This window comes from Bufo bufo, chromosome 3 (assembly GCF_905171765.1).
Source record: "Bufo bufo chromosome 3, aBufBuf1.1, whole genome shotgun sequence".
NCBI classification, from domain to species: domain Eukaryota; kingdom Metazoa; phylum Chordata; class Amphibia; order Anura; family Bufonidae; genus Bufo; species Bufo bufo.
The window spans coordinates 479,468,603-479,483,365 of record NC_053391.1 but is presented as its reverse complement, the minus strand read 5'-3'; the positions used below and the strand labels follow the sequence as shown (position 1 = coordinate 479,483,365).

At 40.5% G+C, this 14,763-nt stretch overlaps 1 protein-coding gene across 2 annotated transcripts in view; it reads right to left on the bottom strand.

Moving 5' to 3' along the window:
• Positions 1–10,055: 10,055 nt before the first annotated feature.
• Positions 10,056–14,763, bottom strand: part of LOC120993493 (protein-lysine methyltransferase METTL21E-like) — a 106,560-nt gene continuing 101,852 nt past the window's right edge. The window contains exons 5-6 of one of the 2 annotated variants that reach the window (XM_040421987.1): positions 10,459–10,539; positions 10,056–10,362 (exon numbers count right to left, since the gene is read on the bottom strand). In XM_040421987.1, the coding sequence (XP_040277921.1) occupies positions 10,130–10,362; positions 10,459–10,539 (314 nt within the window). In that variant the 3' untranslated portion in view covers positions 10,056–10,129. Of the gene's footprint in view, positions 10,540–14,763 lie in introns of both variants that reach the window. The other variant, XM_040421986.1, reaches the window with a different exon arrangement.

The following is a 14,763-nucleotide window of genomic DNA, read 5'->3' as shown; positions in this document are numbered from 1 at the left end:
ACCTGGAAATATACACTGTCCTAGAAATGTGGCCATGGACTAAACTAGGACTGCAGCTCATCTTTAGATACTTTTCTGCCTTTCACAAATATAAATGATAAAAGACTAACAAGGTCACCCACAGAATTAACATCCGCTTTTTGGTTCTGTCTTTGTCCACTAAGCCATTCTGTCACTAGTCATTTTGTGTTACCCTCCCTTATTCAGGACCAGCACATTAATATGAAGAGGATCTTGCAAATAGGTAAAGAAACTGCTAGGCAGGAGTACAGGGCTCACCATTCCCCACTGTGACAGAGCTTTTCAAGTTCCTAACTTCCTGCTGAAAGCCGTCAAGTTGGAATGGAACCTTGTTCCTAAAGTGCCTAATGGGTGCTTGATACACCCCTGGCACCCCTAATGGAGGATTGTGGCATGCTACGCACCTGTTGGATCATGAAGCAACACATTTTGGGAGCTGTTGGCTCCACTTATATACTGGATCATTGGACTTTCTGGATAATCAACACTTTACTATCTTTTACCTAGATTATAGGAAATAATAATGTAAAAAAAATTCACCAATTCTAGAGATGTAATGGGGGTTGAAGGGATAGAGTTGATAGAGGAGGCCAAGAGCTAGTTAGGAAGCAGTAACAGGTGCTGTTGGGAATTCGAGCTTGGTGACATCTGATGTGGCAAGGTACTGGTACTGTACTGCCCTTTGGGTTGTATTACACCAAAAGATTATCTGACAGATATCTGACAGGTTTCTGACTAATTATTGGTTAGATAGCCTATTACACACAGATCTTTTGTTATACACACACCAACTATTGATCTGATTGGACAGATATTAGTCAAATAATCTGTTGGTGTAAAAATAGAGCAGTTCTGAAGTCTGCAACTGGTTACAGACCAGGGGCAAAGCTGGAAATGGTTATGAGTGAGACATAGCTAAGACGTGTGTAAACTGAAAGGGGGTCATTTATCAAACTGGTGTAAAGTAGAACTGGCTTAGTTGCCCATAGCAAAATTCCTCCTTTTATTTTCCAAAGGAGCTGTCCAAAATGAAAGGTGGAATCTGATTGGTTGCAATGGACAACTAAGCCAGTTCTACTTTAGACCAGTTATATAAATGACCCCCAAAGTGTTTATGGACTGCTACCGAGCTGTATTCTATAGTGGATGATCACGCCGGGCATCATGTAACTTGTTACCTCAGCCAAGAGTAACCAAGCAGTATGCCCACCTGATAATGCCTGAAAAGGGTGAAGCTCTATTAACATGGTATGTGGTAAACATGCGCGTAACTATAGTCATAGCATTTGCTATGGGGCCCAGAGTGGGAAGGGGGACCCAGCCAGGTGAAAGAACATTGTACCTTTTTGTGTGGAATAACAATATGGAATCCTGATCAGGATTCAAATTTAATCAGTTTTCACACGTTTTTCCGGATCCAGCGGGCAGTTCCGGTGTCGGAATTGAACGCCGGATTAAAACAACGCAAGTGTGAAAGTAACCTTATACATACCTATAATGTTTGCTACTTATGCAGCTGGTGGTGAAGCAAACTGCACAGATACCTTAAGTGATAAGTATTGAATTGTGACCTACAAATTTGTGCTAAATTTCATGAGCCCCGTAATAAAGCTAGTCCTGCAAAGTGCTGTATAGTCTGATATGGTGCCAAGAAATATAACCAAGTGTTGTGCCTTGTAGTGTCGAGCGAATCGAGCTTCAGAATAAAGATACAAAGTCGATTAGCTCAAAACGTCGTTTTAATGCTGTTCGGAGACTCGTCTCCGTACACCATTAAAATGTATGGGCTCCGGTGATAAGCAATTAGTTATCACCAAAGCCTTGCGAGACGTCAGTGAATAACTTCGGCATTCGATTTTTAAACTTTAAAACCATTTTAAAACAGGAATCCGAAGTCGGCTCTGTTACCGGCTTTGGATTACTGTTTTAAAATTGTTTTAAAGTTGAAAAATCAAATGCTGAAGTTATTCACCAAAGTCCTGCGAGAATTCGGTGATAATGAATTTCCCTCGCTGGAGCCCATGCATTTAAATTCTGTACAGAGATGAATCTCCGCAGAGCATTAAAATGAAGTTTTTAATGAATCTACTTCGGATCCTAGATCCTAAGTTTGTTTTGCTCAACATTAGTGCCTTGTAAATAACTGTTGTGTTTTAACCAATAAACCTGCACCCTCTGAGAGAGGTACTGTAACCGCCGCACTAGTTGCCTCAATACAGAGGAAACAACTGTTCCTGTTGGACTTGCTGAGTCTGTGTCAGTCACTGCGCCATCTTCTTGTGGGCCATATTACAAGTCAGCTGTCTAGTTCCAATAATACTCAACAAGTTCTCCCAAAATGAGTTAATTTTCCTATTTTCCTCCTAAGGGTTTCAGACATTACAGGTTGTATTGGCCCTTGACCCACACGAGGATGGCGCAGTGACTGCCACAGACTGAACAAGTTCAAGAAGGAAGAGATGTTTGCATAAGGGCTGGTATGGTAAAATACAGCTGTCAAAGGGCCAATCATTCTCATAAGCCCCCTTATCTGTTGAGGCGGGGGATTTGTTCCACTTTGATTGGCAATGTGCCCTAAATATTTGCTCTTGGACCGTGGAACAACACATTTAGGGAGCTATAAACATCACCTCTTTCTCACGCACACTACTTAGACTAGCACAATCCTTGCCAAGGTCATTTCATTTTCATCTTTTCCTTATTCAGACATGACAGGTTGTATTGGCCCTTGACCTGTACAAGGATAGTGCAGTGATTATCACAGACTCAGCAAGTTCAAGAATGAATAGGTGCTTACTCAGAACTAGTACAACGGTTACAGTCTCTCTCTCTCTCTCTCTCTCTCTCTCTGTTACAGAGGATGCAAGCCTATAGGTTACAAGAAAACAGTTATTTACAAGGCCCATGGTGGTTACACTTGGAAAAAGCACAATACTTGATGGATGCTGTAACAGGGAGTACTCTCTTAACACTATGGTAGTGAGAAAACAGTTTCTCATAAAACTCTCTCCACCACAGGCGTATCAGGTGGCACTCAGTGGCCACAGAGTTCAGTACACAATAAACTAGTCACAGTGTCAATGCAATTTGTTTGTTATAAAGAAGATCCATGCCCATTGCTGTCTCTTGGTCACTTCACACACTTCACTGCCAACTTCAGACTATCGGACTGCCCGTACTTTTCCTCCCCTGATCTCGACCCTGTACCTGAATAGGGTTTTGCCTGATCCCTCGGTGTTCCATACCACTGTCTCTGACCCACTTGGATCAGCTGTCAACCACAGAGAGACTACTTGAGGAGGTAGTGGCCTCTTGACTCCCCTGCATCAAAGTCCTGACCCTTGTATGTGCAGTAAAGAGGTATAGGGTTAAAACCTTGGGAATGCCAGGATAATGCCCTTAGGATTAGCTCTAAGTCAAATCTGTTGGTTGATCCAATGGTTTCACATTCACTACTGTAATATTTCTTTACTACACTCAGTGTTAAAGGGCACCTGTCATCAGATTTGTACCTATGAAAGTGGCTGACCTGTTGCACCTAGAGGCTTTGCTTTCTCTACAACTGCAGTGCCTTCTCCACTTTGATTGACATGGCCAGGCAGTCAAAACATCATCACATCTGGCCAATCAAAGCGGAAAGGGGGTAGTAGTGTCAGTGAAAGCGGAGGCTCTATGTGTAACGGCAACGCCCCCATTGCTCCTAGAGGCTAATTTGCATATATAAAAACCTAATTTTTCTTAGCAATGCAGGCACCTATGAACATGAGACCAACACAGATGCCTTCAGCTGCCAAGCGCATATACAATAGCATAAAAGTGGAACAATATATATGGCAGCAGAGTATTACTAATGTCCATGTGTGTATTATATCCTTCTTTATGGAATTGATCAGGTAGGAGTAGCCAGAACTTTTGACATTCAATGATGATTTATTTCATCCATGTAATCCTTGTGATCCATAAAGACAATAACCCTGCCCTTGTCTGCAGGTTAAATTATAATGTCCTTCTTGTTTTTAAGGGATCTGAGAGCCTCCTCTTCTTCCCTACTGAGGTAATGTTGAGTGGGATATTGGCATTGTTGATACTCAGTGATAATCTTATTAATATCCCGGTCTATCAAGTCTATTACGGTTTCCACTCCATAGAGGGTTGAAATTAGTGGGGGAGCATAGACCTCCAAAGGTCTGGAAAATGGATAGTATATGAAATACAAAACTAGTGAATGTTGGGGGCAAAGGAGACAGTGTTCGTCAATTACCATATGGCATATAGTTTTAAAACTCAATCTTGTTAGGTACAGTATTTAATTAATGTGTAGAATCTGTCTCCTGCAAGTGTATCCTTGTTACCGATGCTTAGTTCAAAGTGTCAAAGATCATATATTGTGTCATGTGCCTAAAAATATGAGAAGCAAGGCAGTATATGGTATCATACAATACTAACCAGCCAAGCAATGACTTCACTTTGGCATAATGCTCTGCCAGTATGAAACATCAGCAAGATGTTTAAAACATATTACAAAACATGCCTTGTGGCAGAAAAAATTCCAGCTTTTAAATAGAAAATTCTGGGGTGTTGACGTGCTGTTATAAAGTACACTGAATAAACACAGTTTATCAAAACTGGTGTAAAGGAAAAGTGGCTTAGTTACCCTCAGCAACCAATCAGATTCTACCTTTTATTTTTTTAGAGCTTCTTTGTAAAACAAAAGGTGGAATTTGATTTGTTGCTGAGGGTAACTAAGCCACTTCTCCTTTACACCAGTTTTGATAAATATCCCTCACAGTATGCTGAATATAATAATTCCTGTAAAACATTTTTGCACAGAGCCTGTCTGTACAGCAACAAGAATACTAGTGCTTTTATTCAGATGGTATAGCATGCTTAATCCCTTCCCAACTGCCATGCGGCTATATATGTCTACGGTCGGGACTTTAAAGATGGCGCCTGCTACTGTTTCATACAGAAGGCACCCGCGGCTAATGTCCATGACCATCGGTAATGCCATTCACGGACATTCAACACTTCAGATGTCCATGGTCAATCCTGACCACAGGCCTCTGAATGCTGAAAACGCAAAATGCTAAAAACCCGAAAAAACTGTGGAGATCGGTGGAGCTGGAGTGTGTTAGCAGAAGCCCCTGTTCTCTTGTGTGACAGTGACAGGAGGCTACTGCACAGTAATTTCTATGGAGTCCCTGCCTGTGGCGTGGCTCCATAGAAATACAGTAAAATCTTCATAGACTCCAATGCTAATGCAATGATTGCTTGTTATAGTTCCTTATGGGAACTATAAAAAGAAGGGTAAAAAAAAGTTTTTATAAATAAATTGAAAGAAATTTGAAAATATAAAAATTCAAATCACCCCCCTTTTCCCAAAATAAAAAAATAAAATAAAATACACATTATAGGTATCCCCCAGTATGGAAAAATGCCAGTACTATTAAAATAAAAAAAATGTAATCCAATATGGAAAATGGCAAAATTAGGAAAAAAAGTCAAAATGGCCGATTCGCTTCTCCTCCTACAAAAAGTTAAACAAAAAAATTATCAAAAAATCACCCAAAAATAGTATCTCTAAAAATTACAGATCGCCCTGCAGAAAATGAGTCTTCACATAGATCCGCATCTATAAATACAAATAAGTTATAGGGGTCAGAATATGGAGACTAAAAGATTTTTTTTTTTCAAGGTTTTTATTTTTTTTCCAGTATAAAAACGCAATCAAAAATATACATATGTGGTATTGCCAGATTCGTACTGACCTGGAGAATTAAAGTAACTGATCAGTTTTATGATATAGGGAACACCGTAAAAACAAAACCCAAAAACAAAACAAAACCCAATTTTACCTGATTTATAATTTTTTCCCACTTCCCACCAAATTGTATGCAACCGTCAATAGTGCCTTTAGAAAGGGCATCTTGTCCTGCAAAAAAACAAGCCCTCATCCAGCTATGTGAACAGAAAAATAAAAAAGTTATGGCTTTGAGAGGGCTGGGAGTAAAAAAAACTAAAACTAAAAAACGGAAAAATCGCCCAGTCACGAAAGGGTTAAGATTTATTACACTTTTTTTTATTACTCTTTCTGTTCAGGTGAAGAGAGCAAAGGCACCTTGAAAACATTACATCATACATGTGGGAGCTAAATAATGCACAAAGTAATTCTCTATTGCCAAATCCTGTACACTATATGGACAAAAGTATAGGGACACCTACATATTATACCTACAGGAGCTTTTATGACATCACATTCTAAATCCATAGGCATTAATATGGAGCTGGTTCCCCTTTGCAGCTGAAACAGCTTCCAATTTTCTAGGAAGGTTTTCTACAAGATTTTGGAGTGTGTCCGTGGGAATTATTGCCCATTCATCCAGAGGAGCATTTGTAAGGTAAGATACTGATGTTGGACGAGATTGCCTGGCTTTCCATCTCCCAAAGGTGTTCAATAGGGTTGAGGTCAGGGTCCTGTGCAGGTCAGTCAACCATGCTTTTATAAACATTGCTTTGTGCACGGGGGCACAGTCATGCTGGAACAGAAAAGGGCCTTCCTCAAAATTTTCCCACAAAGTTGGAAGCATACAATTGTCCTACATTTCTTCATATGCTTAAACATTAAGCTTTCTTTTCACTGAAACAAAGGTACCTAGGCCAACCCCTGAAGAACAACACTGTTGCATTATCCCTCCTCCAGGAAACTGTACAGTTGGCACATAAATATATAAAGATTATTATTAAAGCATAGTACATCTATAAAGTGTCTCTTGCTCTGGAGGACCTGCTATTTCTGTACATTACATGGACAGGTCATCGATTTCAACAGACTTAGGATGCATTAGTTTACCCTGTGGTGGCGCTGAAGTTGAACACTTGCTGTAACATTCCATCATAGATTATAGCTAATCACTGTAGGACATAGTTAGTGTTGAGTGACTCAGAATTTTTTTATTAATAACAAAGTGGCTGCTAAACATGTTACAAAATGAAAGTAAGAAGCCCTGGAAAGAGGGATCACCCATAATGCCGTGCAGCCATCCAATCAGCAGATAGCCAGCCACTGTGATGTCACAGTCCAATAAAAAGCCTCATCCTGCCCGGTCTCCACCATTTTACAGTGAACTGAGCATAGGGACAGATGTGACAAGTGCTAGGGAAAGTGTTTTACAAAGCTTTTAATAGTATAATCTTGGATAGGGGCAGTGTATGGTCAGTGTAGGGAGAGTTTTCAGACACTGTAGGGAGAGCATAGGGAGACTGCAGCAGAGTGCAGGCTCTGCAAGCTGAAGGGATGCATAGGAGATAGTGCAGTTTGCATCAATCCCCTGTGTAGGGCACAGAGCTATCTAATTGAATGGCGCCCACCTTGTTTAATAGAAAAGCAATTATATTACGCCTTCATTCTCAAATTGGGGTAAATAAACTGTGTAATATAACCGTTATTGTGGTGCCCACCTTGTTTAATAGAGAAGCAATTGCATTACGCCTTCTTTCTGAATTTGGAGTGAATAAACAGTGTAATATAACCGTTATAGTGGTTTCTACCTGATTTCATAGATAAGCAATTCCATTAGGAATTGATTCTCATATTGGGGTGAATAAACAGTGTAATTGTTAGCATGGTGTCCATATTGACATTAAATACCTTAATTTACATATACAGTTACTGTTACTGTACAGTATGTCCAACAAAGAGGTGCCAGAGCCCTCCAATAGAACGTGCAGTGGGAAAAATGTTGCTGGAGCCAGCAGAAGTACCAGCAGAAGAAGGGGTGGTGGTAGCAGAAGTTGGAGCAACAGGCCAGAGCTGCCAGTGTCATCCAGCAGTCGTGTTTTGACAACCAATCCCAGTGTTCTGAAATAACTGACTTGGTCTTGAACATTAACTCAACTGACATCAGACACCCACAGCCAGGAGTCTGTGGGTTCTTCTTAGACCACAGTTAGTTGGCATGCCCCAGGAACAAGCTCTGTGCCCTCACCTGTCCTGAACCTGCTTCTTTCCTTTTCTGCTCCTTCTGCCAGGCAAGTGATCTATGCCGCCGGCTCTGCTCCACTTTTCAGCGAGGAAGATATTACTGAGGACAGTCAGCAGCTACTGCCCAGTGCAGATTTGGAGGAGAGGTCTGCTGCTTTCTCCTGTAGATGTGCAAATAGCATTGATGAGAGTCACGTGGGAGCAGGTGTTGAGAGCAGTCATGGACACGTCCATGAGACTGGCGAGGGTGATGGAGTCATGGGGGTAAAATGCCATCCTCACTGGTGTGGGAATTTTTCCTCGAGTCGCTTGAGAATGCCAGCGTGGCCGTATGTATGATCTGTGGGAAGAAGGTGAAGCCTGGCCAGGGTGCCATGGCCCTGCATCATTACATAGAGCGTAACCTTGCTCCGAGCAGACCCCACCCGTTCTCCAGCAGTCAGGGCTCCACAACCTCAGCAGAAGGGAGCTATGTTTCCTTCCCATCGTCTACTGGTCCTGATGCATCTACTCCTTGTCATGTGTTTCACCAGCAATCGATCACCAAGGCGATTGCAAAGAGACAACAGTATGTGTGCACTCATACAACAGTGCAGACTCGTGGCCAACTCCTGTCCAAGTTGCTGGTACTACAGTCCCTCCCTTTCCATGTGGTTGTCTCTGCACATTTCAGAGAACTGATGGATTGTGCTGAGCCAAGGGGGAGAGTCCCAAGCCATCACTACTACTTTAAAAAAGCTGTACCAGCTCTGCATACATACGTACAGCAGAAGTTGGGCCAGTCCTTGAGCTTTCGGTGTCTGGTACAGGGCACGCCAGCGCCGACATGTGGAGCGGTAACTATGGTCAAGGGCGATATTTGTCCTTTACAGCCTACTGGGTAAATGTTTTCCAGACCAGGCACACCAGCAACTTGGTCAGGTGATGGCAATGCCGCCTCTGTGATCTCATGCTGTGATTTCCGCACCAATTTCCTCCCCCATCCTGATCCACCACCTTGCCTCCACTGTATGCACAATTTGGAGTGGTCCTCTAGCATACCACCAGTGCAGAGCACGGCGGTGTCACGCTGTTCTGCACCTGGCTTGCCTGGGTAAACAAAGTCACACCGGGGAGGACTGCGTCATCAACTGACGGATCAGAAGAAGGGAAAAATAAACGTCAACATAAACTTACTGCTGACACCCTCTCCACTCTGTCATAGGGCCACTACATGTATCAATGTGTAACAGAACAGGTTCTCTAGAAATCTATGTGCAATGAGCTGATGGTGTAAAAGTAGAGCAACTCTATTGTAGAATTTTGGACCACTGCATGGTTAAGTACATTATAACGAATGTTAACATTGACCGGTAGGCTGAGTTCACACTTCAGTTATTTGGTCAGTTTTTGACCCGTAACTGACCAAATAAGTGACGTGAGAACTGAGTCTAAGAGTGACGCTTGTCGCCTGCCTGTCATACTGATGCACAGTAAGTGTTTCAAACCACAACAGACTAGCTATGCATGTTTCTGCCCTGCACAGTGATGTACACTGAGGTATACTCTCCCTGCAGGCTGGGAAATAGCTGATTTACAACACGCTTCGTGACAAGTTAATTCGGATTGAATAAAAAAAAATAATTAAATTTGGTGAATCGTGCTGGTCAGAGGAGCAACGTTTAGTCTTGGAAATGTAGCTATCACAGAGAGCTTGTTTCTCGGAAGGCTTGTTGTTTTTGTGGGATGAGTTGTATTTTAAATAGCAACATTTTGGGGGTAAATATAATGTGTTGGAACATTGACTCCTGACTTCAGGTCTTTATAGAAGATTGGAATTGGGACATAAATACCTGAGCAAAGTCTTATCTGCTCAACAGACAATAGACATTGCTATTTTATCTGAGAAATCAAGAATCAATACAGGGCCTTGAACACATAATTTATGATTCTTCCAGATCTGGGGGGAGCCAGTGGTGCCGTTTCTGAAAAAAAAAAAAGCGGAGCCTTTTTTGGAATCTCATACAGCTCATTTATTTAGTGCAAATATGTTTTCAAGAAATATATGCATGTGCCTGAATAATTATTGTTTTATGATGTGTAGTTTTAAAATGTAATAACCCATTTGTAATTTTATCAGAATATTTCTCATTTCTGTTGATTGTGTCTTCTAGCTCTGTAGAGTTTTATGCTCAGACTTGGCAGATCGAAGATAACCTCCATATCAAATAGCTTTTGGAATTTCTGAATAAATGCATTCTCCTGAAGCATATTTTCTTTCCTAAATCTCATAACCCAAAGGATAGTGGTGTTTTCACTGCACAAATGATCAAGTGTCTCCAGAAGTTCTTCTAGATACGGATGGTTGTAAACAACATCAGCTGCAAAAATATAGTCAAAGTGTGAGGAGGACTTTGGAAACTTCTTCTCTAAATTAGATCCCCAAATTAGTTCTTTAACTTGTGGCACATATTTACATTTCATTTTGGTATTTCGTAGTATATTGTACTGCAGGTTTCCAATCAGCTCCTCCAGATCTGTTGCTACAACTTGTGCCCCTGAAACAGAAAAGAAGGAGAAGAATGTCAGCAAATGGATTCAAAAACAAGTTTTTAAATGTCAAAGTCAGCTACAGTATAGAATAAAATTAGAAATCACAAATAATAATATACTATTATAAATATACTGTACTTTAAAGGGGTTGACCACTATCTATTACAAGCTGCACATGTGCTGGGAATAGTGGTGTCTATTCACTTACACTTGGGGACAGACAAGGGAGCTAGTGCATGTGCAATCCATCCCCAGTATAAGTGAATGGAGGCCACTGATGGACGGGACCTTCTATCAGTGACCGTTTTCAGAGTGCAGCACCAGGAAACTGATGAAAAGACATGCAAATAAACATAAATTAGACATATTAAACCATCAGACATCGAGGAAGATAGTTCAAAGCAGGGCTGTCAAACTCATTTTCACCTAGGGCCACATCAGCATTATGGTTGCCTTCAACTAGCTATTTCTAATTGTAAGAGTGTATAAATATAACTACGGTACTCTAACATATTGTTAAATAACCCGAGACGGCACAACATGCAGGTTTTTTAAATTTTCCCATGGTGTTGTGCTTTTTCATAAGTATATAACATTTATATCTAAATATTATAATTATAGTGGATTTGATTACCTATAAGAGGCCATATTGTGATATATTCACCATTATTAGATGTATTTTTAAAGTTGGCCAAAAAAGGTTCATGGAAAGGACACTGTTCATAAGGTTTCTTCTCTATAGATGAACCAGTCTGATAAGAGTCATTCTTGCCTCCTTATAGATTTATGAATGAGATAAGGATATTCTCTAGACATATCTGGTACTAATTACCCCTACAGTTGATGTCTATTGGTGAAGCAGAAAATCTGTGGTGTCTGTATACACATATAATGAACCTTAGTTTTTTTTAGTATAAGATAATCGATAGGACATATGTATTGTTTTATATTGTTAAATATTATGAAGGACGTCAATGTATCTATTATCTTATATATTTCTCACTAGTAACGCATGTACTCCTAAAATATGATGAGAAGAATTTTAAGTATAGATTTTGTTAATGATTCTCCATTCAGGGAAGGCTGTGTTATTTTAACTAACAATCAATCACCCGTTGAAGTGACAGGGGAGACACACATGTCTGTGAGAGTACAAGGTCTATTATATTCTTATCGGTACCATAAATTTGATAGTTGGGAGATGTCTAAAATGGTACCTTAATGTCTATGCTTTAATTGGTACATGTGTCAAAGTTAATCCCTGTAGCTCTGATTTAGGATTCCATATGTTATGTATATGGAATGTAAGATGAAGTCAGACGTAGACATTTAACCCTTACTAGTAATGATGCTAGTAGCCTATGCAATGGTGCCACCTAGGTATAAATAAGTAACATTACACCAACAGCAGAAATGCATTCTGGGTAATACAGTGACTTCACAGTCATTATTATATGTACACACCTAACAGACAATGATTGGAAAACTCCAAGCTAGGAAGGTGTGTCTAACTGATAAGTTTTTAATAATAAAACACACACAAGAAAGGGAGAAAAAAAAAGGAGAGAGAGAAAGAAAAGAAAGGAGAGACACCCCAGGAGAAAAATCCCAGTGATCAGAACAGACTTTAGAGCTGACTTCCCTTAGGCTCTGCATATCATCTGCATTCTCAGATAGTGTATAACTTTATTATGTGTAGTATTGATTGAATTAATTGGCCTGATATTTAGTAACTCCCCGCTTTAGTCTGGATGTATAATGTTAAAAGTGCTACATCAATATTATCACTATTCAGTAAAGATGCATATTACTGAATAAAAGATCTAATATTGATATCGGAGAAACTCTCTTATTGGAATATTCACATTCCATAGTCAATATCAGGCCTGATAATTTATAAGTTGTGTCGCAAGACTACGCGATATCCGAGATTGGTCATAGTTTGAGCAGAGTAAGGGTTCGTATCTACCCTAATCTCTATTGAGTTTACTGTGTCAACTGAGAGTATATCTCATAATTTTGGTCGAGACGGTTGTAGTAAATTTTATGTTTGAGAGGTGGAGAATTTAGGGCACTAGATATTACTGCATGTTATTGCATATTATTGAATTTTATATTGATTAAGCGTTGATTGTATTCTAAGTTATAGTATAATAAATCATTTTTATTTTCGCATAGACATTTGTATCATGTTTTATTGATTGCACAATATAATTAAATTAACGACAAACTCTATTTGAGGTGTTTTATATGTCCACCTCTAAGATCAATTCCCTTTGAAATGTTTCCTTTGATCCTTTCTTTTATATAAAGCATTTGCTTTATATCTCTGACATAAATTGGAGGCCCCAGCGAGAACAAGTTAATTTATTAATTATTTGTGCAAATAGTAAAACGTTCCATAATTTTTTTTGGCTAACCAGATTGTTCATATATCTGTGTACCAATTATTGGTAGGGAAAATGAGCGCAGCCAGTAGTGAAGTGGGTTATGGTGACGCTACAGGAGATAGTCCATCTAGCCCGGAACAGTTAATTCCATAACATTGTTGAATATGTACATTCACGGTTGGGTTTGGATCAGGATGTAACTGCATGGTTAAGTGAGCTGTAGGCAGAAGCCGAGAGAGAATGTGTGGATGTATAGAAATCATTTGGTACAGTCAGGAGACATCTAACCTATTTTGGTGTGTTTAAAATTAACGCCAGTAAAGACCAACACCTCTTAAATATGCTGCCACCAGCCCTGTATGCAATACTAGAAGTCAGTACCCTCTTAAAGAGTAGAAATATGCATATAACAGACATTCAGGCCTACAGTATATATCTCGTATAGAAACAGAGTTAGAATCTGCAAAAGTATCAATAGAGGACTTAAAGCATGAGCTCGATCTCAGCCATGTTGCCTATCATCAACTAAAAAGGGAGGCAGATGAGCTGAACCTCCATTATTGCAGACTTCAGCAAACAGACGGACCAAGCCATACTATAGTCAATGTTGAAAGTGATCTGTCTGATAATGAGAGATTTTGGGATCCTCCAGCTCTCACACCCCACCAAAATCTAGATATGTCATCATCACATGCTCTTAAAGCGTAATCCGTTCGAGACCCTAAGCCACCCGAGGGTGATGGCATGATTACATAGGAGGCATTAACCCAATTAAGTCAGGCGTTTCAAGCTGTAACTGCCTTACTAGGTGCTAGCGACACCAAAGGCCACAGAAGTGTCCCCCCAAACCTTCCCCTGGAGAGGAATGTTCAGGTTAAGTCACCTGTGCCAAGTGGGTGAGATGGAAGTGATCGCAGTATGAGTGATTATGACAGTGATGTCTAAAAGCGCGTGGCTTATTCCCTACTGCGCAGGCATAAGTTTTCCCTCAAGGGGGATGAGAGTTCCAGGAGACCGTCATATGCTGAGGTGGTCTCTAGAAAGAAATATGCTCAGTGTTCTGAAGGGGATCAGAGTTCCTCGAGTATCATAAAATTTCTAAATGACACTGTACCTAAATTCTTTAAGAGAGGTTCTCCTGAAATTGCTGATCATTTAGAACTGTACCAGGAACAGGGGGATCCGGGATTGGCAGGATATTTTGCACGAGGTGAAATTAGAATTTGGCCCTTACCGGACTATTACTGCTACAAAACTTGATATTTAGAGATACTAGATTCAATCAAAGTCCCCGGGAATTCCTCTCTATCCTTAAAAATGCCTATGGGTTAGCGTATAGGTCCCCAAATTGGGAATCTGGGGAATTCAAACAACAGTTTTATGATGCAATGCCTATGCAAATTAAATTTAACCTAACTAGAGATCTTGATCGGCTGCCACTTCACTGTTGAACATCAGTGAGTGCCATGCTACGGGTGAGAAAATATACAAAAGGTCCCCAGAACAAAACTTATCAGAAGCTAAAATAAACCCTAACCTGGGATTTGAAACGCAGTCACGCAGGTACCCTCCGTCTACAGGACCTTTCCAACGAGCCCAGCAACAACAGGTAGGACCCAAGCAAACAAAGCCTCATAGCCCCAACGGGTCAGAGGGGGATAATAATGGAGATAAGAGGTCTAACTACCATCCCCAATATTACAAATGGAGTCCCCCGGGATACAGGCGCTGGAATAACAGGCCCAGACAACAGAAGTAAGGTAGGCCTAAACCCTCTACTTCACCTAGAAGTCGGTCACCCACCTCTAGTAAGGGTACACCACAAAACCAAACTGTGCA